This window comes from Podarcis raffonei, chromosome 14 (genome assembly GCF_027172205.1).
Source record: "Podarcis raffonei isolate rPodRaf1 chromosome 14, rPodRaf1.pri, whole genome shotgun sequence".
In the NCBI taxonomy this organism is placed as follows: domain Eukaryota; kingdom Metazoa; phylum Chordata; class Lepidosauria; order Squamata; family Lacertidae; genus Podarcis; species Podarcis raffonei.
Genome location: NC_070615.1, coordinates 29771307 through 29797529, shown reverse-complemented (window position 1 = coordinate 29797529; position 26223 = coordinate 29771307). Strand labels below are relative to the sequence as shown.

The following is a 26223-nucleotide window of genomic DNA, read 5'->3' as shown; positions in this document are numbered from 1 at the left end:
CCTTTCTCTGCTCTTAAAAAAATTCCTTTGCCCACTCCAGCCTTCTGATGCTCTCTACACAGTCCTTGGAGCCTTTCCCAGCAGGAGACATCGGCCTCAAGGATCTCAGTATGCATCAGAGATATTGGCAAGATTGGCCGCCAGGCCAAGTCCAGCAATTTGTGGCAGCTATAACTGGGTAAATTGGTCCTTAGTTTCAAGCTAACGCAGTCCCCTGAGGCTATGGCATTTCATCCCTCCTCCTACCCCTCCCAATCTGGCAGACTGGCTGGGTTTATATGCTATAAACCAAGAGTAATCCAGTGCGATGTATTTAATCTACCCGGAGATGTGTCTTCCTGTGGAGCTGATAGGTCCAAGGTGCACTTTAGCTGCTTTTGCAATGATAACCCACTCATCCCTCTCCCGTCCACCAGCTCTCACTGAGTTGTCAACAGGTGACCCAGAATGAAGAAAAATGAAGAGCCACATCAGGCAGGAGGTTTGGGGACTGGTAGATGACAGATCAAAGTCTACCAGGAGGGTCTTCTGCACAATCCCTGTTGACATGGATGCGAGTGTCTCTTTGACTCAGCCCATCTATTTGGCTATTTAAACCTCCTCAGCAGCTGAAACAAGTTTGAGGGGTTGTTGACCAGCTGGCTGCCTTTCCCTCTTGTGCAAAAACGTAACTGCACGATACCTGTGCAGAATGATCAAAGAGCTAGTACTAGTCCTCAGATGAGGAACGGTTGCAACCTCTGGGTCTTCCTAGTTTAGAAAAAAGGCAAGAAAAAGGAGACATGATAGAGGTGCATAAGGTTATGCATGGTGCAGAGAAGGCAGATAGAAATATCCCACTCCCTGCTACTTCTCTCTGATTATGTGCTATTCTGGGCCCATCACTTGACTGCAAATCAGGAGAGGGCATTTGCCTCAGCCTCTGGGCCATTGGGAGTGGCAGCAGATCTAGGCCCACAAGCAGCGCACTGGTCACCACTCCCCTCCTCTCTGCTGCCTCCCATCCACAACCCCCTCCCCGGCCACTGGCCTTATTTTCATTCAATTTCCTTTTTGCCTCAGTAGGAGAGGGATTCAAGTGAGCGACTGTATAGTTCAACTGTGGCACTCACTGCCACAGGAAGCAGTGATGGCACCCACATGGAGGGCTTTCAAGTAGGATCAGACAAATTCATGGAGGAAAAGGTTATTGACGTCTACTTGGGCGCTGCTTGTGGGTTTCTCAGAAGAGGCATCTGGTTGGCCACTGTCAGAACAGGATGCAGGACTGAACGGGCCCTTGGCCTGATCACAGACTCATCTTAAGTTTTTAACGCCAGGGAAATATATCACTGGTCTGTGCCCTAAGCAACACACTTTGTACCGGTGGGGAGGAGGAGGAAGATCCAGCAGCCCCCAGGGGCAGGCCTTCTGTCCAGCTAAGCCTAGCAACAAAATCAATTGGCTGCATACATGCAATTCCTTCCAAGGACAGTTTTTTCACCTCAAATTATTCTGGGCACTGTTAAGGGCAGCCAGGAGTGGTAACTCTGCGAAGGGTGAACTATTAGTACGTGTTGCCTTTTCTAGAATAGCTGCTGTTCCCGCTGCTGCTGTTAATACTTTTGCTGTGTGAAGTTTCTCCCCTGATCACAGGGTGTAATTTGAGGCCAATTAATTGATGCTTTTTGGAGCCCTCTTCTTCAGAGAAGCTGCAGTGGCGTCACCTCCATGGGAAACAGGCAGCTCTGTGAAAGAGGCAGGAGAAGGGGGAGCGGGAGGGGAGGCTGCCTGCCTGGGCTTCAGGCAATGGAGACAGAAGGGAAAGGCAGGGAGAAGCAAGGAGGCTGGAGGAGGAGAAAGGTGCAAGGCCTTCTCATCTCTGGAGCAAGAAGGGGAAAGGGGAGGACGGTGGTGACCCCCCTCGGGCAAAGCCATTTGCAAAGAACGCCTGCGGTCAGGAGAACTTGCCTAGCCCATTAGGCAGGGTGGGGCTGGTGCCTTAAGTGGCAGGAGCCCCCCAGGCAGTCTGCCAGCTGGTGCTCCACATGCCCTGCAACCTCCGCCACAAGTGTGTGTGGGAGGGAATAGCCTAATTGCATACAAAGCAGGCAGTGAAAAATATTGTAGGACTGGGGTTAGGTGGATGCCCTAGAATTGTAGAGTTGAATTCTGGGCTGCATCAATAGGAGTATAGCATCTAGATCAAGGGAAGTAATAGTGCCACTGTATTCTGCTCTGGTCAGACCTCACCTGGAGTACTGTGTCCAGTTTTGGGCACCACAGTTCAAGAAGGACACTGACAAACTGGAACGTGTCCAGAGGAGGGCAACCAAAATGGTCAAAGGCCTGGAAACGATGCCTTATGAGGAACGGCTAAGGGAGCTGGGCATGTTTAGCCTGGAGAAGAGGAGGTTAAGGGGTGATATGATAGCCATGTTCAAATATATAAAAGGATGTCACATAGAGGAGGGAGAAAGGTTGTTTTCTGCTGCTCCAGAGAAGCGGACACGGAGCAATGGTTCCAAACTACAAGAAAGAAGATTCCAACTAAACATTAGGAAGAACTTCCTGACAGTAAGAGCTGTTTGACAGTGGAATTTCCTGCCAAGGAGTGTGGTGGAGTCTCCTTCTTTGGAGGTCTTTAAGCAGAGTCTTGACAACCATATGTCAGGAGTGCTCTGATGGTGTTTCCTGCTTGGCAAGGGGTTGGACTCGATGGCCCTTGTGGTCTCTTCCAACTCTATGATTCTATGATTCTATGAAGGGACCATGAGGGTCATCTAGTCCAACCCGCTGCAGTGCAGGAATCTTTTGCCCAATGTATGTTCTTGGGGTCCCTTCAACAGCCCTCTGATTACCTCCCCCACCACCAAGTGGGGAATAGGCCCTGCCTGAGTGTTAATCGTAGCGTTGCCTAGTTGGAAAGTACTCCAAGGGTCATGTAGTCCACCCCTGCATCCTTTCACCCTATGCTCATCCTGTATATTGGTATAAATGAAACATTATCTCACAGCAATGCCATCAGTCTTCCACTGAGCGCACCTCTGCACACACACCTTAAGCCTCAGGTGAGGTCCATCTCAACCTGGATGCCCCTGCAGAGGTAATGGGAAATCAAAGCCCACGCTCGATTCCACCTGGCAGCGGCTTCGTTCCAATATGTTGGGCATCCTGGTAGCTGCCGAGTAGCCCTGCAAAAAGACCAAAGCGTCCTCAGCTGCTCTGCCTGCGTGGGTAGGCTTGGCGTGGGTGTTTGCGTTCCCGAATGCCAAGCGCAGCAAAGATGCCTTCAGCGGGGTGGGATGCGGGGCTGGTGAGCTCATTGTGATTTTGCTGTCAGACCGTAGTGAAGAGAAAACACCATCTGTGAGTTGAGCTTTAAAAATACTCCACACTTCGGGGCTGGCTTGCAAACGGCAAGCGTGTCACCCGTGTGCAGATTTCACCTGCCAGATCCGACGTACTTCCTATGTTGGGAGAATAAAAGGGTAGCTGGTGAAATAGTGAAAGGCACCAAATTGCAACCGGCACATGGCTGTAGTGAGCGCAGAAGCTTGCTCCTCTCTTTGCAAGGTGTTTAGATCCAGCATTCAGGAGGACGAGCTGTGCATTTGATTCTGATAATAACACGACGCAGCAGCTGAGGATCAGAGGACTCTGCTTCACCTCCCTCTGTGCTCTTATAAATGCTGGGTTTTCTTCCACCGTGATGGGTTTGTAAGGCTCTGGATTGCTGGAACCTGCCCTGCCCTTTCTCTGCCACTTCCCTAACGCTTCTCCCTTGCCATGTTCTCCAGGATCTTCATCCCCAGGAAACACCGACAGCGCTTCGACGAGGTGGTCTCCCAGAGCCTCATCAGCAAACTGTGCCACGCCAAGAGCAAGCACTCTGCCAGTCGGCTGAGGCGCAGCCGCAGCGAGGACCACCACGAGCGCCTCCTGGTCTCCACGCGGGCCAGCTCAGTGCCGAGGAGCCACGAGGAGAACGGCAAAAGCTTGAGGAAGGCGACTTCCCTCATCGCCAGCAATGTGGGCTCAGGGGCTGCACGCAGGTAACTCCTCCTTCCCACAGACCTTTGGAACTCACTGCAGGTGTTTGCATTCTGCGATTTAAACAGTATAGATCTGTAAATCTATAGAATGAAGGAAGAAGCCATCCCGGCAGAATCATAAGGGCTGCAAAACAAACCCCTGTGTGATTCTTCTTAAGTGTTTTGTTTTATGTATCAGCTTGTTTAGCACAGGAGCGTAGTTGATGGAGTGCCCTCCAGACTCCCTAGCCAATGGTCATGTGCGCTGGAGCTGATGGGAGTTGTACTCTCATAGGATAGCTCAGTTTGTTAGGGGGTGGTGCTGATAATGACAAGGTTGCTGGTTTGATCCCCATATGGGGCACCTGCATATTCCTGCATTGTAGGGGGTTGGGCTAGATGATCCTCAGGTTCCCTTCTAACTCTATGATTCTAACAACTGGAGGGCCCCACATTGGCTACCCTTGAATTAACAGGTGCCGTACAAGGCTGCCAGCTGTTGATCCTAGAATTGTAGAGTTGAGACACCTAGATTCTTTTCACATGCACTGCTGTCAAGCCAGGTGTCCCCCATCCTGCATCTGTGCATCTGAATATTTCTGTCTAATTGCAGAACCTTACCTTTGTCCCTGTCGGAATTCATGTTAGTTTTGTCCCAGTTCTCCAACCTGTTAAGGTCACCTTGAATCCTGATTCTATCTGCTGTTTTTTCACCTGCGGTTAAATAGAAATGTCGTAAACAAACAAAGAAGTGCTGGTTTTGAAATAACAATCTGTCACATTTTCCTAAGCTGGTGGCCTTCCCCATGCTCTTGATGCTGATGCTGTGGGGTGTGCATAGGTAACATGCCACATCGACCTTCCTTTGTACCGCAAGCCATCAATGGTGGGGACAACAACCATGGCAACAAGCAGAGCAGACCATCTCTATGTCTCTCTCCTTCAGCCATCCAGTATACAGTGGTACCTCGGGTTACAGACGCTTCAGGTTACAGACGTTTCAGGTTACAGACTCCGCTAACCCAGAAATAGTACCTCATGTTAAGAACTTTGCTTCAGGATGAGAATAGAAATTGCGCGGCGGCGGCACAGAGGCAGTGGGAGGCCCCATTAGCTAAAGTGGTACCTCAGGTTAAGAACAGTTTCAGGTTAAGAACGGACCTCCAGAACGAATTAAGTTCATAACCCAAGGTACCACTGTATCATTATCTGACGCAGGACCTTGCTTGAGAATTACTAACCACGCTAGGAACTGCGACCCTGATGCCCAAGTTCAAGGTGCAGTGAGGGTTCGTGAGCCTCTTCTTCATAGAGCTGGAGAAGGCCGTCAGTGGCCACTAGCCATGATGGCTTGGCTTTGCCTCCACAGCCAGAGATAGTAATGGCAGAACTGGGAAGAACTGCATGCCAATGAAGGTGATAGATGGTTGTTGAAGGAGGCAGGGGAGGTGAGATCTCCTAGGCTGGGGGAAGGTGAGAGCTGGGAAGGTACAACCTTTTCTGTATGGGGCAAAAGTTAAGATATACCTGTGAGAGAGGACTTTAAATTCTTTTCATTTCTCTGTTCTTTCTTTTCTTCTTTTGGTTAGGTTAGTTAATTTGTTTTATTGTATTATGAAAAGTCTTAATAAAGTTTTATTATTTAAAAAAAAGGGGGGGGGGAGAAGGAGACTCAGCTACACAAGGAAAGGGAGGTGGGGCTGGAGAATAGAAGCCAGAAGGAGGCTTCTTCTTCCCTGGAGTTTCTGAAGCTCTTGCCCCAGTGCCAACCAAGATAAGGACCAATGGCGGAGGAAGAGGAGTGCGGGGGGAGCGCATCACCCCCGGCAGCCTGATCCCAGTAGGGTGCTATCGCGGCTGCCCCCCTGCCCGCGCTGGGCGCCACACCTCTGCAGGCAGCGTGCCCTGCACCCAGGACGCACACCCTGCCCCCGGGATGTGTGTCCGCCCCATCCCCGCTTGCTCTCTGCCCCCCAGTGCCGGAGGAGCTCTGCCACTGATAAGAGCTAGTAACTTGCTTGTTTTCCCCCAGGACTGTTCGTGTCTACAAAGGCAGCAGGAGCTTTGGGTTTACGTTACGTGGACATGCCCCCGTGTGGATAGAGTCCGTCTTGCCTGGTAAGCAGAACCAAGGTGTCCTGCAGAATACCGCTGATGGTTTCATTTCCAGAAATGGCACTTGCAGGTTAACTCCAAGTTCTCTGTATGTTTTTAATTTCTCTGACCAAACTTTAAGCCCATAAATGCAACCAGTGAAGAGAAAGGTGTGTGGTTGGTGTGGGTGTATCTTCAGGAAACTGTCCTTTTGAGGCAGGGGATCATCTGCCCAGTCCTGAATGACTGATCAATTTGTGCTCTCTCTCCCTCTGCCCTCCATCTCTAGGGAGTCCAGCTGACAAAGCATCCTTGAGAGCTGGGGATAGGATCTTGTTCCTAAACGGCCTGGATATGAGGTGAAGGAGCTGCTCCTTTGTGTCTACCCATGATCACCCCTGGGGTTCTGGAATGCCTGCACCCAGGGAGGCTGCAATGCCCCTCTGGGATCCCATGCATCCCAAGAAGGAGATGCATTATCCTGCTTCAGCCTTTGTTGACCTGGTGGGTGGTCTCCAGATGCTCTGGCTGTGCTGGCAGAGGCTGATGGGAGCTGTGGTCCAATGTGTCTGGAGGGTACCAGGTCGATGAACGCTGTCCTACTTTGTGCAAACCTGCTCAGCGCAGTACCCACCTGCCCTTCCTCGAAGGGCTTTTCTTGTGCGGCTGTAACTCTCCTTGAAATGTCACAAGAGTCTTTCTCTCGCTCTGCAGGAACTGCTCCCATGAGAAGGTTGTGTCCATGCTCCAGGGCAGCGGGGCAATGCCCACCTTGGTGGTTGAAGAAGGCATCGTGAGCTTTTCCAGTGGTAAGATCAGAGATGGGTCGAGGGGAAGATTTGGTCCCAGGGTTGGAATGGGAGAGGAACACATTCTACTTTCTTCTCAGCCTCTGTGTGAGGCGAGCTGCCATCTCTCACCTGCAGCTTGCAGGACTCCCAAGGTAGGAACCCTGGAAATTATGGGTTGTGTCAACCAAGTTCTGCTTACAGTAGACCTACTGAAAGTAATGAACCTTACTTGAGCATGTCCCTTAATTCCAGTGCTTCTGCTTTGAGCAGGCACAGCATGGAATACAGCCATGCATTTCTAAGAGTCTATGTCAGAGGGAAGTCAAGGTGCTCACAGAACTACAGTTCCCAAGTGGCAAAGAGAAGATCAGCCTGGGGAAGACTGCAGCTTAGTAGCAGAGCCCCTGCTTTGCATGCAGAAGGTTCCCAGGTCAGGCACCCCCAAACTCAGCCCTCCAGATGTTTTGGGACCACAACTCCCATCATCCCTAGCTAACAGGACCAGTGGTCAGGGATGATGGGAACTGTAGTCCCAAAACATCTGGAGGGCCAAGTTTGGCCATGCCTGGCTTAGAGACTGTTGTAGTTCAGTGGTTTAGTGTTGTAGTTAAATTGTTTCAACAAAATAAAATAAAAATTACCTCATAGGGCTTGAAAGGAGAATGTGACTGTTTCAAAGGATGGACACAAGCGATGCCATGCTATCAGTACCCTGAGTGATCTCTGTGTTGGGGAAAGTTAATATTTGGAGCCACCAAAGATTTGCAAGAGGATTCACTGGGTTTTTGTTTTGTTTTTTTGCTTGGGATGGAGTCACGTGCTTTGAGAGGGAGGAATTGGGAAGCACTGCCACTTTAAAAGACAGGTTCAGAGCAGTGATTACACCAGGGTGGTGAGGACTGGGCATTGTTCATGTCAGCTAAACTTCCAGGGGGAATGCTAACTCTGATTTATCACGGTGGGGGTTCTTTCCGGACCACATCCCTTCAAACATACGAAGGTTTAACAACCTGCTACATAGCTTTTGGACAGGAGCAGTTTGTAGCTTGTGATTTTGCAAAATAGGCGGTTGTCTGCTTTAGGGAGGTAACGGAAGTCAACATCCGCTCCTTTGGCACCGCAGAAACAAATCGCATGAAATTTCATAGAGCTGCCAGGTGGATATGGGGAGAGTATTGCTCGAATTCTTAAACACGGTCCAAATCCTATGCCATCCATGAGCATTAAGGCTGCAGCCCTAAGCACACTTACTAGTGAATAAGCCCCTGAATGGGACTAACTCATGAGAAAACTCGTGCACATCACGGTGGAAGTGGCGCTGTTGTTTGTATCACTCCTGTATATGGGAAGTATAGAGAGATAAGTCACTTTGCTAGGTCTGGGGAAAGGCCGTAGCTTAGTGGTAGAGCACCTGCTTTGCCTGCAGAAGGTCCCAGGTTCAATCCCCAGCATCAATATATGAAATCCTGGAGGGTTGCTGCCAGTCAGTGTAGATAGTACTGAGCTAGATGGACCAGGGGTCTGACTCGGGAAAAGGAAGTTTCCTGTGCCCTTATAATTTGGCCCTTTATCCCAAACCATGAGAACGGGTGGGGACGAGAAGGGACATGGGTGGCGCTGTGGGTTAAACCACAGAGCCTAGGACTTGCTGATCAGAGGGTCGGTGGTTCAAATCCCCACGACAGGGTGAGCTCCCGTTACTCGGTCCCTGCTCCTGCCCACCTAGCAGTTCGAAAGCACGTCAAAGTGTAAGTAGATAAATAAGTACTGCTCCTGCGGGAAGGTAAACGGCGTTTCCGTGCGCTGCTCTGGTTTGCCAGAAGCGGTTTAGTCATGCTGGCCACATGACCCGGAAGCTGTACGCCGGCTCCCTCGGCCAGTAAAGCGAGATGAGCACTGCAACCCCAGAGTCGGTTTACGACTGGGCCTAATGATCCTTTACTTTATGAGAACTAGAATCTTATTTTCAGGGAAAGGGCTCTATCTCAGTGCTAGAGCACATGCTGTGGATGCAAAAGGTCCCTGACAATACTCAGCTGGATGGACCTAAGGGGCTGACTAAGGCAGTTTCCTCTCTTCCTACCACATTGAGGGGCAATGCAAAGATTTGCACAGTCAAAATGAGAGGGAAAGTGGTGCCTTTATTGTGCAACCCCCCCAAACCCTTTCTTATGCTGAATGGTCACTGGAGGGTTCATGCCCCAATCTCCTACCTTGGCTCAAAGGCACACCTGCCTCTTTTCCTGCTTTGCCATGATTTATCCATTTATGTGCAGACGGCGAGTCATCGGAGAGCCCCAACTCCTCTTCGGCACTCACCTCCTTGCAGTGGGTTGCTGAGATCCTGCCCTCCAGCATCAAGATCCAAGGGAGGACCTTCCACCAGCAGCTGGAACACCTGCTTACGCCGCCAGAGCGCTACACAATCTGCAAAGCACTGGAGAGTTTCTTCCAGCACAGGTAGCCTTGCTGGTTATTCCCTCCATTCATTTCTGAGTGGGGCACCCAAAGCCCTGTTAGGACCTGCAGCAGCATCCATTTAGCATGTGCTCTCTGTTACCTGAGTCCTGCATCCGGGCCTAGTGTGGTTCTTGTAGACCCAACACTTTGACAGCTGCGTCCATGCAATTCCTTTCATCAGGAGCCAGGGGCTTGCAGTTCAAGGCTAGCACCAGGAGCTGGTGGGTGGGTCTCCATCTCCACCAGAGGTATGTTATTAAGAAAATGTCCCACTTCTGACACCATGTGCCAGCAAGTGGGCTAAGGCAGGTCTAACTTGCCCTGATGTCTTATTGCAACCAACCTAATTCCAAGCAGAGCTGTCTCTTCCTGATAGCACTATCTAGCTCAGAGCTTTCCAAACTTTTCATGCTGGTGACACGCTTTTTAGACAAGTGACACGGTAATTCAGTTTTACATCATTTCGTGACAGTAATTCAGTTTTACTAGCAACCCAGAGGTTAAACTAACTGCTTTCTAGCCCCAGAAGGAGCATGGGGAGTGTTCATTTGATGCACTTACACACTGCAGCCAACATACTAATGTGTTGCGACACACAGTTTGGAAAGCTGTGATCTAGCAAGACAGAACTTAAATCTTCCTATGGAAAGATGGGAGGCATCTTTGAATTCTCAAGTGCCTTCAGTAGCAACCTGACAAAAGTGAGGCTTTCTTGCTGGCAAGGAGGACAAGCAATGTGGGAAGCCTCACCTAACTAATTTGTGCCAGTCAGATTTCCTTTTAAAGGCACAGGGGCAGCAGAGGTCAACAGACCAGGGCATCTCCTGGTGGCGCCAAAGAACACTGCATCCTATTTTCCAGCTCCCCCCAAAAACACTGTTGTATTTTCTCTTGTCTCGTCCAGGAACATAGACACCCTCATAGTGGACGTCTATCCAGTCCTGGACACCCCCTCCAAGCAGGTCATCTGGCAGTTCATCTACCAGCTGCTGACGTACGAGGAGCAAGAGCACTGCCAGCAGAAGATCACCAGGTTCCTTGGCTACAAATCAGTGGCAGGTGAGCAGCCAGCACCTGGTGGGGAGGAGCACCCGTGGGTGGCACTGCTCAGTAGCTCGAGTGTCTGTCTCAAGCCAAACATATTAAACCCCTGTGTTGCAAACAATTATCAGTAATATCCATGGCAACACGATGACCAAGTACAACAATGCGATGTCAATATGAACTCTTTATATAATCTATACAGAACATTGAACAGTATGAAATATATGAAATATGCACTCTCTGCAAAACCAAATAAACAGAAACAGATAAATCTCTGAAAGTCACAAAATATGCACTCTTGATTGATTCTCTTGAAAACATAGAACTCTTTATATAATCTATACAGAACATTGAACAGTATGAAACATAGAATCTGACCCTTTGCTTCTTTCAGAGACTTGCATATTCTACAAAGACTTTCAGAGACTTATAAGACTTACGCTTATTTGGTTCTATGTTTTCAAGAGAATCCATCAAGAGTGCATATTTTGTGATTTTCAGAGATTTATAAGATTTCTGTTTATTTGGTTTTGCAGAGAGTGCATATTTCATATATTTCATACTGTTCAATGTTCTGTATAGATTATATAAAGAGTTCATATTGACATCGCATTGTTGTACTTGGTCACCGTGTTGCCTTGGATATTACTCAAGCCATATGCAGAGCACATTTGCCCCTGAGTGCCAGTCACCAAGGATCACAAGCCAGGAGAGGGTCTGGGCAGAGCCTGCTTTTGAGTTTCCTAGTGGGGCATTTGGTTGGTTACAATGAGAACAGGATGCTGAGCTTTGATGGACCCCCTAGGGCCTGATCCAGCAAGCAGGTGCTTCTTATGTTGTCATGTTCAAGATAGCAGTGAGTGAGAATTTCTTTTTTGTCTGCACTTTAATGGGAAACTACCTAATTTGCACTTCTCGGAATGAGATACAAACCAAAACAGCTATTCTAGATGGAGCTGCTTTTGGCATGAAATGCTTAAATTTACTTTCCTTTCACTTTTCAGACTTTAGTTAGATGGTTTTTGAGCCCTTTTTGTATTATAGTATTGGGTTTGTTTGTTTTTAGTTTTGTTATTGATAACTTGCAGCTATTTCTAGTACATTCTGTTAACTTGGAATTAGATTTACGACCGTGTAAATAACGTCGAGACCACTTGGGACGAAATGCTCTATATGAATACAATGGGGTTGTGTGCCCAGCATTAGTCACCCTTATAGTAGACCCATTGAAATCAGTGAGTGTGATTTAACTTAGGTGTATTCATTTCCATGGGTCTAATGCTGATTAAAACTTAGCTGGACACAATCCACGGAAAACAGGTGCATTCCAGCCACACAGGAGTGACATCCATTTATATCTCTGCACCCAGGCAAGCAAGAGGCATTATCACAGCGCTGGGCACATTCCAACCAAGCAAAAGCGCTCAGGGAAGAGTCCTGAGGGCCAGACAGAAAGGTGTGGAGGGCTGCATTTGCCACCCATAAGTTAAGGAATCCAGCCAGCTCGTAAAAATACCAGCCCGCGAAGCTCTCTTTTAGGGAAAGTGTCCTTGCTACAGAGCAGCAGTGGTGGTGTGTGGGTATTAAAGCATCACCCGAGTTCCTGCCGTGAAGGGCCCACCCCACCTCCTTCCCTCACTGTTGCTCTCTCCAGTTGCTGTGGCAACCTCAGCACCAGCTGTGTGTTTTAGGGGATTGTGGGCATTAGGTCCCCAGCAGGGTAAATTTAGAATGAAAGGTCTTAATCTTCGGCTTTGGGGAACAGTTATTTGCGAGCAAATGCCCGTGTTTGTGGCAATGAGATTATTTTTACACCAGGGAGCAGCTCAAGCGCCATCGAGGCCAAAGGGGAGAGGGCGCTTTGGGAGAGCAGGCGCCTGAGAGAATGTGTGTAAACACACCAGCCCTGTCACAAAGAGCAAAAGCAGCTATGAGGAAGATCATGGGAACCTGCTTTAGACTGACTCAGTATTGTCTACACTGACTGGCAGGGACTCTCCAGGGATTCAGCCAGTGAGCATTTCCCAGCCTTACCTGGATACAACAACAACACCACCACACTAAATAGCTTCCTTAGACAGGGCTGCCTTCAGATGTCCTCTGAAGGTTAGATATAACCTTTGTCAGGATTTGAACTTGGGACCTTCTGCATGCAAAGCAGGTGTTCTATCACTGAGCTACAGCCCTCCCAGGAACAGGTCCTGTAGTCTTGGAATGAATGGATGGAGAGTTTGACCAGAAACCCCCAGTGTGGCTGTGCTGGATGTAGCCATAGCTGGTTGGGAGCTGCTGAAGCCCAGCCCCCTGGATTCTATTCCATGCCCTTGCCCTGAATGTTACTTTTGTCATTTATAGCCCATGATTCCTTCAGGAAGTTGATGAGAAGAGAACCGGGCGGAGGGACTTCTCTGTAGTGGCACCCTCCCTGTGGAACGCCCTCCCAACAGATGTCAAGGAGATAAATAGCTATACTGTACAACTTTTAGAAGGCATCTGAAGGCAGCCCTGTATGGGGAAGTTTTTAATGTTGGTTGTTTTATGATGCTTTTATATTTGTTGGAAGCCACCAGGAGAGGCTGGGGCAACCCAGTCAGATGGGTGGGGTACAAATAATAAAATAGTTGCTGTTGTTATGAAGGGCCCTGCAGTGCTGGATCTCACGGGGGCGGGGGCTATTTAGTCCATCAACCTGTTCTCACAGTGGCCAACTGGATTCCTCTTCCGGGAAACCTGCAAGCAGGACCTTGGATCCAACATCAACACTCCCCACTTATGATTCCTTGCAAGTTATATGGGGAAGCATTCCACCTCTGTTACTGGAGGTCATACACAGCCATTGTGGCTACTAGCTGCTGATAGCCTTATCCTCCATGCATTTGTTATTGCTGGATGTCCCCACGGTTCAGAAAAGAGCAACCCCAATGACTCCCCTTTGAGCATCTGGGGATTTTTAGTTAGAGAAAGGGTATAAAGGGCTTGTCCACACTTCCGCTTGCGGTTTTCTCTCTGCCGCACTCTGTTCCCAGGGATAATCTACTCTTTAGCTCTAAATCAGAACAAACAGCAATCTGTAGAAGACTTGTATTGCTGTCTGCTCCAATTGAGCACCGAAGAGCAGTTTTCTCTGGGAGGAAACAGCTGGACCAGAGGAAGTGTGGATGAACCCTGAGAGGAAACTTATACAATTATGCATGATTTGGAGAAAGTGGATAAAGAGAAGTTTTTCTCCCTCTCTCCTAACATTGCAACTCATGACCATCGCTGCCTCCTGTGGAAGGGAGTTCCATAGTTTAATTATGTGCTGCATGAAGAAGGACTTTCTTTTGTGTCTTGACTCTTCCAACGTTCATCTTCATTGGATGCCCATGAGTTCTAGCGTTACAACTGATGGAGACAAAAACCATCCATGCGGTGTATGATTTGATAAGCTTCTCTCCTGCCTCCTCTTACTCTCCTTCAATCGGGACTGTCAAGTCCCAAACACTGCAGCCTTGGGCATCTCTCAGGCAGTTCCACTTCTTTTTCAGCCGCAGTTGAGACAGAGGTAGAGGATCGGCACCGCAGCTCCATGCGGGGGGCCTCAGCGTGCCGGGAAAGTGTCCCCACCCACAGTCCTGAGGGCAGTGGAGCTGGAGGTAGGTCACACTCTGTGTGTTCTCAGAAGATTGTCTTTCTGTTCCTTCCCACTTTTGACTAGCTCCACTCACCGGCTGATATGCAGGAGGTTGGGATGGTGGAGAAATCTGCTTCAGTTCTCATTGAGAGGCAAATCTATCCAATTCTCACTTCCTGAAACAATATGAAAGCTGAAGCTCAGCCCTCCTTTGAAATCCACACACTTTGCAATGCAGTTTCCCGCCCAAGAAATGTCTATAAATATGCATGTATGAAGGTAAAGTGTGCATAAATGTGCATATATTAGTGAAAGCAATGTAGCGAGACTGCAGCGCATTAAGGGAAATTGCTTGCAAAAATGTGTACAGTGGACGCTCAGGTTGCAAACGTGATCTGTGCAGGAGGCATGTTTTGCAACCCGCAGCACCGTGTCTGCGCACTCACGGGTTGCGATTCTGTGCTTCTGCAATTGCGCAAAGCGCAATTTAGTGCTTCTGCGCATGTGCGACCGCCGAAACCCAGAAGTAACCTGTTCTGGTACTTCCGGGTTTCAGCGGGTCCGTAACCCAAAAAAAAGCAACCTGAAGCGTTTGTAACCCGAGGTATGACTGTACATGAATCAAAATTGCAAAAAAAGTGTTTATTAGGAGAAATTTGCACTGATGAATTTTCATGATGATTAAACAACAAAGGCACTTCTTCCTTTGTGGGGAAGGGTGTGGCTGGGGGAGATTTCTGGGGGTCAGACAGAGAGCCCTGGAGAGCCACATACACCCTCTCCCAAAGGTTCCCCAGTCCAGCTCTTCACTTTTTTGGGACATGCCATGGAATGCACAGTGGCTCTTGCGTGGCTTGAGAATATGAGGTTCCTGCTTTCCTGCTTTGGACTCCCCTACCTTTGGCTGTTTTGCCATGGTGCAACAAGGACAGTGTTGCTGTGGAGAAGAACTGGCGGCCAGCTTCCTTCTTCATAGCCGGGATGTTGCCTTGCAGAACTCAGCTGGGCACTAGGATGGGGACAAAACTAGGATGCGTTGGCTCTACCTGCCATTGGTTCTGGCCTCACCTGTGCCCCTGCTTTCCACTCTGCCAGTCCCAATTGGTCCCCAGCCACCTCTAGCAGCTTCTGCCCCTGCTGCCTCTCCATTTCTCTCCCCATCAGGTCCCAGCGAAGCCACTGAGGTGCCAGTCCGCTTGGCTGCAGGGGAGAGGCAAGCGGGGGATGGGACTTCCCTTCCCGAGACGCCCAACCCCAAAATGGTGAGTTCTGGGTCTGGCTATTGAGGAGGGGTGGGACCAGGCAGGCAGCTGAGCGCACAGGGACTCCTTCCTTCCCTCTGCTTTTTTTCAGATGTCTGCTGTCTATGCAGAACTGGAAACCAGGCTGACCACTGGCTTTGGAGGGAAGCTGGGCAACTTAGCCATGCACAGGACATCACCTCCCATTCCAGAGCAAGGAAACCCAGCAGGTGAAAATATACTCCCCACCCTCCTTGTGTCTTGGCTTGGCAGCAGAAGCGACTTGTGAATTTGAGATGGTGCACATAATGCATCACAAAAGTCAGAGGACTGGTGCATGCTGGGATAACTCCACCCATATAGTTTTCAGATCAAGGGAAGTGATAATACCACTCGATTCAACTGCTTGGTCAGACCCCACCTGGAGCCCTGTGTCCTGTTCTGGGCACCCCAGTTTAAGAAGGATATTGACAAGCTGGAAGGAGGAGTGCAGAGGAGGGTGACCAAGATGATCAAGGGTCCGGAAACAAACCCTTGTGAGGAACAGTTAAGGGAGCTGGCTGTGTTTCTGCAGCTCCGAAAGGGAGGATAGATGTACACAAAAATCCCAGTGAATTTTCAGGAGCCCTTTTTAAAAAATGTAAACAGATGCAGAAGTATGAAGAGCTCAGCATTGAGTTGGAAGAATGTAAAACCTGAATTGACAGATTTACCCATCCCAACTTGGCACCAAGTTTGCTTGTTTTTTTAAGATGCACAAGTTTAGCTGTATGGGATCAACTGGCCATTATTTATTTATTGTATTGCTTTCCCACCTTTTTTCTCTCTAAGGTGCTCAAAGTGGCACAAATAGTTCTTTCCCTCCCGATTTATTCCCCACAACAACCCTGTGAGGTAGGTTAGGCTGAGAGGCAGTGCCTGGGTTGAGGTCACCCAATGAGCTTTATGTTCAAATGGGGATTTGAACCCGGGTCTCCCAGGTTCCAGTCAGACATTCTAACCACTACACTATGCTGTCTCCGCATATTAACTCCCTACTCTGCAGTGATTTGATTCCATTCCAAGGTCTGCACATGTGGACATTCTGCAAACTCAGAGCCATAATTATCGGCTGCCCTGCCCCCTTTGCAGGGCAAGGCCAAATCCAACAGAACCGCTTTGTTCCCTTTCCAACCCTCTACAGGTGCACGGAAGTCGGGCCTGAGCATCTCCTGGCAGAACGACCACCCTCCACCTGACCAACCGTGCTACTACCACTCGCACGGTGGGATCCCCTCCCCCTGCAGCACCGAATCCAACCCCTACGTCAGCCTGGACTGCAGCCCCGCCCCGTCCCCGAAGCACACAGGCTACGCCCTCAGCCCGCTCTCCCGGAGGAAGAAGCTCTTCACCTTCTCCCGCCCGCCACGCAGCCGGGATACGGACCGCTTCCTGGACGCTCTGAGTGAGCAGCTGGGGCACCGGATCACCATTGTGGATGACTTCCTCACGCCCGAGAATGACTACGAGGAGGTGGGAGAGAGAGGGTGGCGCTTTGCTTCTCCAGTAAAAAGTGCTGGGGGGAAGCTTCCTTGGCAAGTTTTCACCCTCTGACTGGGCACCTTGCCCCCTGCCACCCAATCCTGCACCCAGAAATTTGGAGGGTGTAGGTGGGGAATGTTGAAACATGGTGGAATGGGCATCCCATAATACTTCAACCTGTGGGCAAAACCAAGGCAATGCCCAGGGGCATTGTGGTTTGGTGCATATAGGACATAGGGTGAAGACCCATGGAATAAATTTGAATACATTGTGCATATGCTAATTTGTTTGCATGGAGGCCTCTTGATAAATGAAGGCTGGTAGCTGGTGTCATAATAATAATAATAACAATAATAATTTCAATTTATATCCAGCTCTTACTCCCAAATGTTTCCAGGACAGCAAGCATATCAGCAACAATATTATTGATTGATATTGATTGCAGGGGTTTGGGCTAGATTATCCTTTGGGTCCCTTCCAACCCTACAGACCATCTTCAAGGGCAGCCCCCCCCCCACAGTACAATGCAGTAACTCAGACAGGATGCCACCAGAGCACGGGCGCCTGAGGCCAGCCTAGCCCAGTCCAGGAACTGCCCTGTAAGCAAGCTTGTTTTTACAATGAAGCCCCCTTCCCACCAGCCAACGAAGGGAGGTGCAGGAGATACAGGGCCCAGTACAAATGGTGTGGGCCTCTGTCCTTCTGGGCCACCCCTTAACAATGCCAATGGCATCCTTTGGCATCCCAGAACCCCTCTTGCGAAAGGCATCTTCTGGTGCTCTGGAGCTGCCTCTTGAGATGACCCATCTATTTATTTATTGCATAGAATTTATACACTGTTTGATTGGTTTTTTTTAAAAAAACCCAACACCCCTCAAACAGAACGAAACAATAAAATCATCAGCAAGAACAACTCTGTAAAACAGAGGACAAAATCAACAATAAACTGAAAGCAGATTAAACCACACACCAGCATTCTCCACCTCTGGGTAAAGGTAAAGGGACCCGTGACCATTAGGTCCAGTTGTGGCCGACTCTGGGGTTGTGGCTCTCATCTCGCTTTATTGGCCAAGGGAGCCAGCGTACAGCTTCCGGGTCATGTGGCCAGCATGACTAAGCCGCTTCTGGCGTACCAGAGCAGCACACGGAAACACCATTTACCTTCCCGCCGGAGCGGTACCTATTTATCTACTTGCACTTTGACGTGCTTTCGAACTGCTAGGTTGGCAGGAGCAGGGACCAAGCAACGAGCGCTCACCCCGTCGTGGGGATTCGAACTGCCGACCTTCTGATCAGCAAGTCGTAGGCTCTGTGGTTTAACCCACAGCGCCGCCCGTGTCCCCCACATCTGGGTAGGCTTGTCTAAACACTAGTGTTTTCAAAAGGTGCCGAAAAGGTGAACAGCGAGGGTGCCTGCCTGATGTCCACTGGCAGGGAGTTCCAGAGTGCTTTAGCCATCTAATCTCTCGTCTTTCTCTCCCCAGATGAGTTTCCACGACGACCAGGGCAGCTACGTCACCAATGACATGAGCAGCGCCAGCGAGTACCTGAGCAGCAGCGAAGGCAGCTCCTTGACCTACTCCACCTTGTCTGATCACATCCCTCCGCCCCCCATCAGCCCACCCCCACTCCCGCCTCTGCTGCACTCCCACGAGCCCAAAGAGGAGCACCGGAGCACGGAGGCTGTGAAGAAGACTCCCTCCTCTTCCTCCTTTCCCTCCTCCTCTACCCCCCACCCCAAGCCCCCAGACAGCCACTCACAGCAAGCCCCTCCACCTCCTCCACCTCCGCTGCCCCCTCCGGTCCCCTGTGTTCTTCCTCCGGTGACTCAGGGCATCATTCAGCGCAGGAACGAGTCCAAGCACATGAGCGTCAAGCGGCTGCGCTGGGAGCAGGTGGAGAATTCCGAAGGCACCATCTGGGGACAGGTAATGTTGAGGATGCTCCATTCAGTTGCATTTAAAAGCACATCTCCCCCCGCACCACGTCCACCCACTCAGTTTGCGCTCTCTGAAATAATAGACAGACCGAACCACAACCATCCTTTGAGATTTGCTCATCTCTGAATGTTGCGATCCAATTTTCCAGCTGACTAATGTGTGGAAAAATGCAGGGCAGTCCAACTTTTCATATCAAGCAGGCCACAAGAGTACTTTGCGGGCGGTGTTCGTTTGTTTACTTTGGGGGGGCACAAACCTCCACATTTGTAGCTGTGGAGAAGTGCCCCAAATATATAGCAAGAGGCTGGAGCTGTCCTTGTGGTCTGCAAGAGACAGACGAACATTGCAGATAACAAATCACTGTATCAAACCCAAGGGAAGTCTGTCTGGGAGGCTGCTCTCTCCAGCCAGTTCCAGACCCAGCTATGATGTTGCTTTAAGTCCCTCTCTGCAGGGGAGGTGTGTCTCTCTCTGTGTGTCCCAGTGGTTGACCCCAAATTGCCAGATAAAGGCCGGCTTGAGCACCATCCAAGTCCCTCTTGTATGCTTCTGATATGGAAGAAAGAGCATGTTTACCTTCTGCTCTTGGCCTCTGGAATCATTGACCACGCCTTTTCCTTGCGCAGCTCGGGGAGGACTCGGACTACGACAAACTGAGCGACATGGTCAAATACCTCAACCTGGAGTTGCATTTTGGAACCCAGAAGCCAGCGAGTGAGTCCTCTATCTGTCTGTCTCTCTCCACAAGCACCGGCAGCCCTCATCTGCCAGATGCAGCTGGGGGTGGAGGGAGAGAAACAAGAGCCAAGCCATTCTCGTCTTGGGGATCTTGCCAGAGTCCCCTCCATGGTCCTGAGATGGGCGCACAATTTGCACAATGGCTGCTTGTGAACCCTTGTCAAACTCTGTTGCTGCCCAATCCCCTTTGGCTATTGATGTGGGAGAAGCATGACCATCTCCTTGCCATTGTCTTCTCTCCAAGGGGGTGGTTGTGTCTCTAAGGGGATTGTCTTCCCTCTGTGTTTCAATGGGCGGGGGCTCCCTTTGTTTTCTCTGTCCCATCATCCTGGTGTCTTGTGTGTCCTCCCCTTTTGGGTGGGCTGCCAGGCCAAGCCCACCTTCATGTCCTTGAGTCATAGATTGAGAAGATGTGAGGGTGGCAACCGTGGAGAAGGCTAGGAATTGTTAGGAAAGGAGCTGGAAATAAAACTGCCAACTTCATAATGCCATTCGACATATCTGTGGTGCGACCACACCTGAGATACTGTGTGCAATTCTGGTCTCCTCACCTCAAAAGAAGACATTGCAGAATTGAGAAAGATCCAGGAAAGGAAAACCAGAACGATCAAGGGGGTGGAGCAACTCCCCTATGAATAAGGGTTGCAATGTTTGGGACTTTTTAGTTCAGAGAAAAGGTGAGTCAGGGGTGATAGGTGGCACTGTGGTCTAAACCATTGAGCCTCGGGCTTGCTGATCGGAAGGTCAGCGGTTTGAATCCCTGCAATGGGGTGAGCTTCTGTTGCTCTGTTCCAGCTCCTGCTAACCTAGCAGTTCAAAAGCACGCCAGTGCAAGTAAATAAATAGGTACCACTGTGGCGGGAAGGTAAATGATGTTCCTGTGTGCTCTGGCTTCAGTCACAGTGTTCCGTTGCGCCAAAAGCAGTTTAGTCATGCTGGCCACATGACCCGGAAAGCTGTCTGTGGACAAACACCAGCTCCATCGGCCTGAAAGCGAGATGAGCACTGCACCCCATAGTCGCCTTTGACTGGACTTAACTGTCCAGCAGTCCTTTACCTTTACCTTTTACTATTTATAAAATTATGCATGGTATGAATGGGGGGCAGATGTACTCTGAAACTAATGAAGCTTAAGCTTCAGGGCCCCTAATCCTGAAGGAGCCCCAGAAGTTATTTTATTCCGCACTACCTCTCTGCTAAAGGGACGTGGGTGGCGCTGTGGTCTAAACCACAGAGCCTAGGGCTTGCTAATCAGAAGGTCGGCAGTTCAAATCCCCGTGACGGGGTGAGCTCCCGTTGCTCGGTCCCTGCTCCTGCTAACCTAGCAGTTCGAAAGCACGTCAAAGTGCAAGTAGATAAATAGGTACCGCTCTGGCGGGAAGGTAAATGGTGTTTCCGTGCACTGTTCTGGTTCGCCAGAAGCAGCTTAGTCATGCTGGCCACATGACCCGGAAGCTGTACGCCGGCTCCCTCAGCCAATAAAGCGAGATGAGCGCCACAACCCCAAAGTCGTTCGCAACTGGACCCTAAGGTCAGGGGTCCCTTTACCTTTACCTCTCTGCTAAGGAGCGGGGGGCTAGTGGGGGTACAGCAAAGGCGAAGAGGCTTGGCAGGTGAATGAGAGAAGCCGAGGGGACTCTCTTGAGGAAGAAGCACTGCACGTGAGAACCCCAGGTGGAGAAATAGGACGGAGAGTGGGTGAGCCATGATAGGACTGGGGTCTGGGATTTCCTGTGTATCTGATGTCTTGTCTTGCCTTTTGCAGCCGAGTCTCCTTCTCTCTCCAGCCGGGGGTGGGCAAGCTCAGGACGGCGCTCAAGGACCCCCACCCAGCATGCAAACTTCCAGCCCTGCAAGCTCCGTTTGTTTCCATCCCATCCTGATCCCATCCGCTTCTTTCTCTCTCTCTCTTTTCCCGTATCCCTCCGACCCCTGTCCTTATCTCTGATTAAATCTTTCAGTTTCTCTTCCAGAGCCGAGCCCCCTGCCAGAGTCCTTGAAAAAGAAAGATGTGGTTGAGATTCTGTCACACAAAAAGGCCTATAACACATGTAAGTAGCGCCAGGTGAAGGACGCAGCAGGTCCAGGGGCCGAGAGGCAGGCAGGTAAACGAGAGAGAGAGATATCTGAGCCGATACCGGTTGGGGTCTCTTTTGGCAGGACTCAGGGGGTGGGGCTGGGGACTGTGATATTTTTAGGGGTGCCAATCCCCTGAAGCACTGCAAGGCCTTCTGGTGCTCCCCTTGTGGGTTGGGGAACATTAAAGGTACGGAAGAAATGTGCGCAGATTGTGTTTTTAAAGGGAACCAACCTAGTTCATGGTTCCTGAACCAAAGCACCACCCACAATGCAGTTCTCCCTTGCTTGAATTTTGCAATGCACTTTGCCAACCAAATATATACTGTGTCTGTTAGGGTAAAGTGAGCACAAAAATGCATATATTTGTGAAAATAACCAAAATGGACTGCATATGGGGAAACTGCACGCAAAAACGTGCATATTTCCTGAAACTTCAGCATGCATAAGTATTTTCATGCAGACTTACAAATATAAAATAAAGCATGGTCTCTAAGTCCTACACAGAGTAGACCCATTGAAATGAATGAGTCTCAGTTAGCCAGGCCTACTAGCTTCAGTGGGCCTAGTCTGAGTAGGACTAACACCCCAAAATCCTGGTGTGAAAATGGGGGGGGGGGAGGAATGGGCAAGACAGGGAAGAAAATGAGAACCTGAGATGGGCAGATTTGCCTGTCCTTTCCATGGGTGGACTTGTGCTCTGGCCCAGCCTGTCGGTTCTGGGTTGGAAATCCTTGGCAGGGCGCCCACCCCGCTCTTCTTCTCTGCCTAGCCATCTTAATTGCCCACCTCAAGCTCTCCCACATCGAGCTGCGCCAAATCCTCTTGACCATGGAGAGCGACCGCCTGGAGGCTTCTCACATCAAGCAGCTGCTGCTCTATGCGCCTGACGCAGAGGAAGTGGAGCAGTACCACAATTACCAGGGCAGCCTCAGCAAACTCAGCGAGCCGGACCAGTTTGTGCTGCAGGTGAGTCTAAGCCAGTGGTTCCCGAATCTTTTCAGGCCCCCTTGGTCCCATAAACGCATCCCCAGTGCCGTCCACCCTATAAAAAGCAGTCTTCAGAATAGTAGTTTGCAAAGGAAGGTAACAACACAATAAAATTCAGAAAGCAACTAACAAATGCACATGCATTCAAAATCCAATTCAAACTATTTTGTTTAATTAATGCAATAAAGTGGATGAGATTGACCTGGTGAACCCAGCTTTTCAAAGTCTGATAGTTATTTACCCTTCCAGCACCTCCCTGACACCCCCTTGCCTCTTAGCAACCCCCTAGCTAATCCCATTGCCCCCCAGGGGGCACTACTGTCCACTTTGTGAACCACTAGTCTAAACCAGGGTTTCCCAAACTTGGGTCTCCACCTGTTTTTGGACTACAGCTTCCATCACCCCTGATCACTGGTCCTGCTAGCTAGGGATGATGGGAGTTGTAGTCCAAAACCAGCTGGCAACCTAAGTTTGGGAAAACCAAGGTGCTACACAAAGGCAGGGAAGTTGGCCTAGTGTCATGGCAAGGAGGGAGAGCATCAGTCTGGCTGCAGGGGCGGGGCTGTGACCCACCGGGCCACGAATGGATTCAGGCCAGGTGTGTAGTTCATCAAAAGACCATGTAAGATTTCTCCGTTCTTCAAAAGACCATGTGAGATTTCTCTGTTCTTCAAAACACACACACACATGAGACATTAGCACACGCAAGCTCCTGAGCACTCACCAGGATCTGTTTGTACAAAAGTTGTGCAGAGGTTCAGCCATGCCTGATCTCTATTGATCATTCATCTTTAATTGTTTGTGGGGAGGTTAAATGACATTGAACATTCGTGCTCATTTGCTTATGGGGTGTTTCTGTGTATTTCTGTCAATCATTTGCTTGTCCCACACTTTTCAATGCACTTCCCCATTATTTCTTAACCACAGAAAGTCAGTCTATTTTTTTCCAGGTAGATTTCTTGCCCAAGGGCAGCAGAATGCTTTAATCCATTTTAATTGGCCAAATTGGCACACTGCAAATTACTAAGAGTTTGGAGACTCCCGTAAATGCTTTTCAAACTGGATCTATTCCCTTCTGACATTAAGGTCTGGAGATGCTCACTGGCAAAGAACTGGGCGGGGGATCCCATTCAGTTTGCCTGCTAAAAGGCCTGTGTCACGCTTTCTGAAATTGTTGTGCAAACCAAAGCACAGCAATCCTTCAAAATTCATACTTCTCTGAATTTTGCAGCCCAGTTTTCCAGCTCAGTAACATGTACTAAAACACATTGGTAAAGCCTGCATTAAATGTGTATGTTAGTGAAAATAACACACAAAATCACACTCTGTTAAGGAAAACTGCCTTGCAAAAATATGTATGTTAGGATAAATTTGCAGATGAATTTTCATGAGGATTTCTGCAAACTCATGTAGAAAACTACAATTAAGATTGGACAAACAAGTAACTGAAATTGATAGATCCACCCATCCTTGCTGGCTTTGAGATAACCAAGACATGTTTCTATTAAACACCCTTGTCACTTCTATAAAGCAGATGTGGGGAGGGTCAATTGAAAGGAGGGCCAGCTAGCCCTTGGTTCAGGGGCCTGATCTAGCCCCCACTCCAAGCATTTTTTCCCTGCCCTGCCCAGACCTCAGTAATTTTGGTGGTAGCGAAAAGAGATGGTGGAATAAAGTGGGGACTCCCCTCCCTGTTCCCTTCCTCCTTCCTCTTCCAGATGCTTTTGGTACCCGACTACAAGACCCGCCTGCGCAGCCTCCACTTCAAGACCACCCTGCCGGAGAAGATGGAGGAGCTCACAGCCAGCTACGAGTGCATCTACAACGCCTCCCTGGAGCTGAAGAACAGCAAGAAGCTGGCCAAGATCTTAGAGGTCAGGAGAGGTGGTTTTGTTGCTAGTGTGCACCACCAGGGGGCAGCCGCTTCTCACTCAGCCAGAGTTTGGTGGCTCCTTCCCTCCTGGTTCCAGGGGTGGCAGGGCTTCACAACTCTAGGCATTTAGAATGCAAACGGGCAAACTCACTTCTTACCTGACATCTTTATTACTCCAGAAAGGTCCTCCCATGTTTTCCAAGTGCTTCTTTTGAGAAATCTGACAAAGGAATGGAACAGAAGCACAATCCTGGAGTGATTGTGCATCTTTTTTGTTTTTTGTTTGCAAAGGACTGCTCCTTCAACAACAACATCAACATTTTTAATTTGTATACCTTCTTTCTATCTTACAATACTCAAGGCAGTTTACAAGCTGAAGAAACAAAAAATGTACATCTTATAACAATCTAATGCAATACAAAAATGTGATAATAAAACAACAAACAACCTACATCAAAAAAGTAACATTCAACAATCATTGGAGTAGTATAAAATAATATCAGCATATAAAAGTTACAGTAATTCACGATAAATAATTTCTAAACTATAATCAATAAAAGAACGGCAAGCCACAGTACATGAAATAATACAATACAAATTGAGAAGCAGAGACTAGAGTGTGGAGCAAGGCAGGTGGAAGGAATCCCAGAACCAGCGGGTGGGACAGGGCAGGTGGAAAGAGGCCTTGCCTGATGGAGTCTCTCCTTGACATGGGAATGGAAAAAAATGCAGTCCAAAATGCCCCTTTCTTTTCAGCTGAGCTTTGCTGGGATGCAGGTGCAGCCAGGGAGAACTTTGGCTAGCCTGCACTCTCCTTCCCCACCTCCCCACCCAGCCCGCTTTCTAAAATAAAAATAAAAATCTCTATCTTATGTGAGAGAGGAAGGACTGTAGCTCAGTGGTAGAGAAGGTCCCAGATTCAATCCCCAGCCGGACCTCAAGGTAGGACCTGTGGGGAATATCTCCCACCTGAGACCCTGGTGAGCCACTCCCAGTCAGTGCAGACAGTACTGAGCTAGATGGACCATGGTCTGACCAAGTATGTGTCAGCTTCCAGTGTTCCTCCTCCCGTCTCAGAGGCTCAGGTGGTGGCAGTCCAGGACAGGGCCTTCTCTATGGTGGCCCCTTAAGTTGTGGAACTCCCTCCCTACAAAGGTGTGCCTAGCACCTTCATTATACAGTGTTCGGAGAATGCTGAAGATGCGCCTCTTTACCCTGGCTTTTGACTCTGGGAGGCGTTTGTTTTTAGGACGTACCTTATTTTTATTCAAATTATTTTTAATATGGAGTTTTTTATAATATATTTTTTATTGAATTTCCTTTTTTATATATAAATTAACTTCAAATTGAATAATTACATTGTTTCATGTATTGACTTCCCACCCAAACCTCCACAGCATTTTGGTTCAAGACCTTTTCTACTGCATTATATAGCAAACTCTCCTCTATTACAGAAACCCATCTCATACAATTACTTTATCATTTTTCTTCCGCTGCTCCTATGTCGAATCCTGCCCTGTCAAATTTCATTTGTCTGGTTTACGTTTTTCAAATAGTTCACAAAAGGCCTCCATTCTACTCTAAAAAGTTCATTATTTCAATCTCTTAATGTTGCCGTCAACTTGGCCATTTCCATGTAGTCCAATTCATTAAAGTTTTTAATATAGTATTTTAACGCTGCAACGTGTAACCCATTCTGGAACCTTTGGGTGAAGGCCGGGCAATAAGTATCTAAATAATGTCCCTTATTTAAAGCTGCCCAATTTGCTGGCCATCAGAAGGGGTGAAGCACCCCTGCTGCTAAAAATCTTCTCTTCTCCAAATCCTCA

At 49.1% G+C, this 26223-nt stretch overlaps 1 protein-coding gene across 5 annotated transcripts in view; it reads left to right on the top strand.

Annotated features, from left to right (window-relative positions):
• The window catches only part of GRID2IP (Grid2 interacting protein), a 64826-nt gene that overhangs the window by 27042 nt on the left and 11561 nt on the right, over positions 1-26223 (top strand). For 3 of the 5 annotated variants that reach the window (XM_053365241.1, XM_053365240.1, XM_053365237.1), the window contains 15 exons: positions 3780-4034; positions 6046-6131; positions 6397-6466; positions 6822-6916; positions 9175-9358; positions 10263-10417; positions 13930-14037; positions 15180-15277; positions 15369-15486; positions 16440-16768; positions 18262-18705; positions 19344-19431; positions 21417-21506; positions 22304-22500; positions 24240-24395. In XM_053365241.1, the coding sequence (XP_053221216.1) occupies positions 3780-4034; positions 6046-6131; positions 6397-6466; positions 6822-6916; positions 9175-9358; positions 10263-10417; positions 13930-14037; positions 15180-15277; positions 15369-15486; positions 16440-16768; positions 18262-18705; positions 19344-19431; positions 21417-21506; positions 22304-22500; positions 24240-24395 (2473 nt within the window). The remainder of the gene's footprint in view (positions 1-3779; positions 4035-6045; positions 6132-6396; positions 6467-6821; positions 6917-9174; positions 9359-10262; positions 10418-13929; positions 14038-15179; positions 15278-15368; positions 15487-16439; positions 16769-18261; positions 18706-19343; positions 19432-21416; positions 21507-22303; positions 22501-24239; positions 24396-26223) is intronic. The other 2 variants (XM_053365239.1, XM_053365238.1) reach the window with 2 other exon arrangements.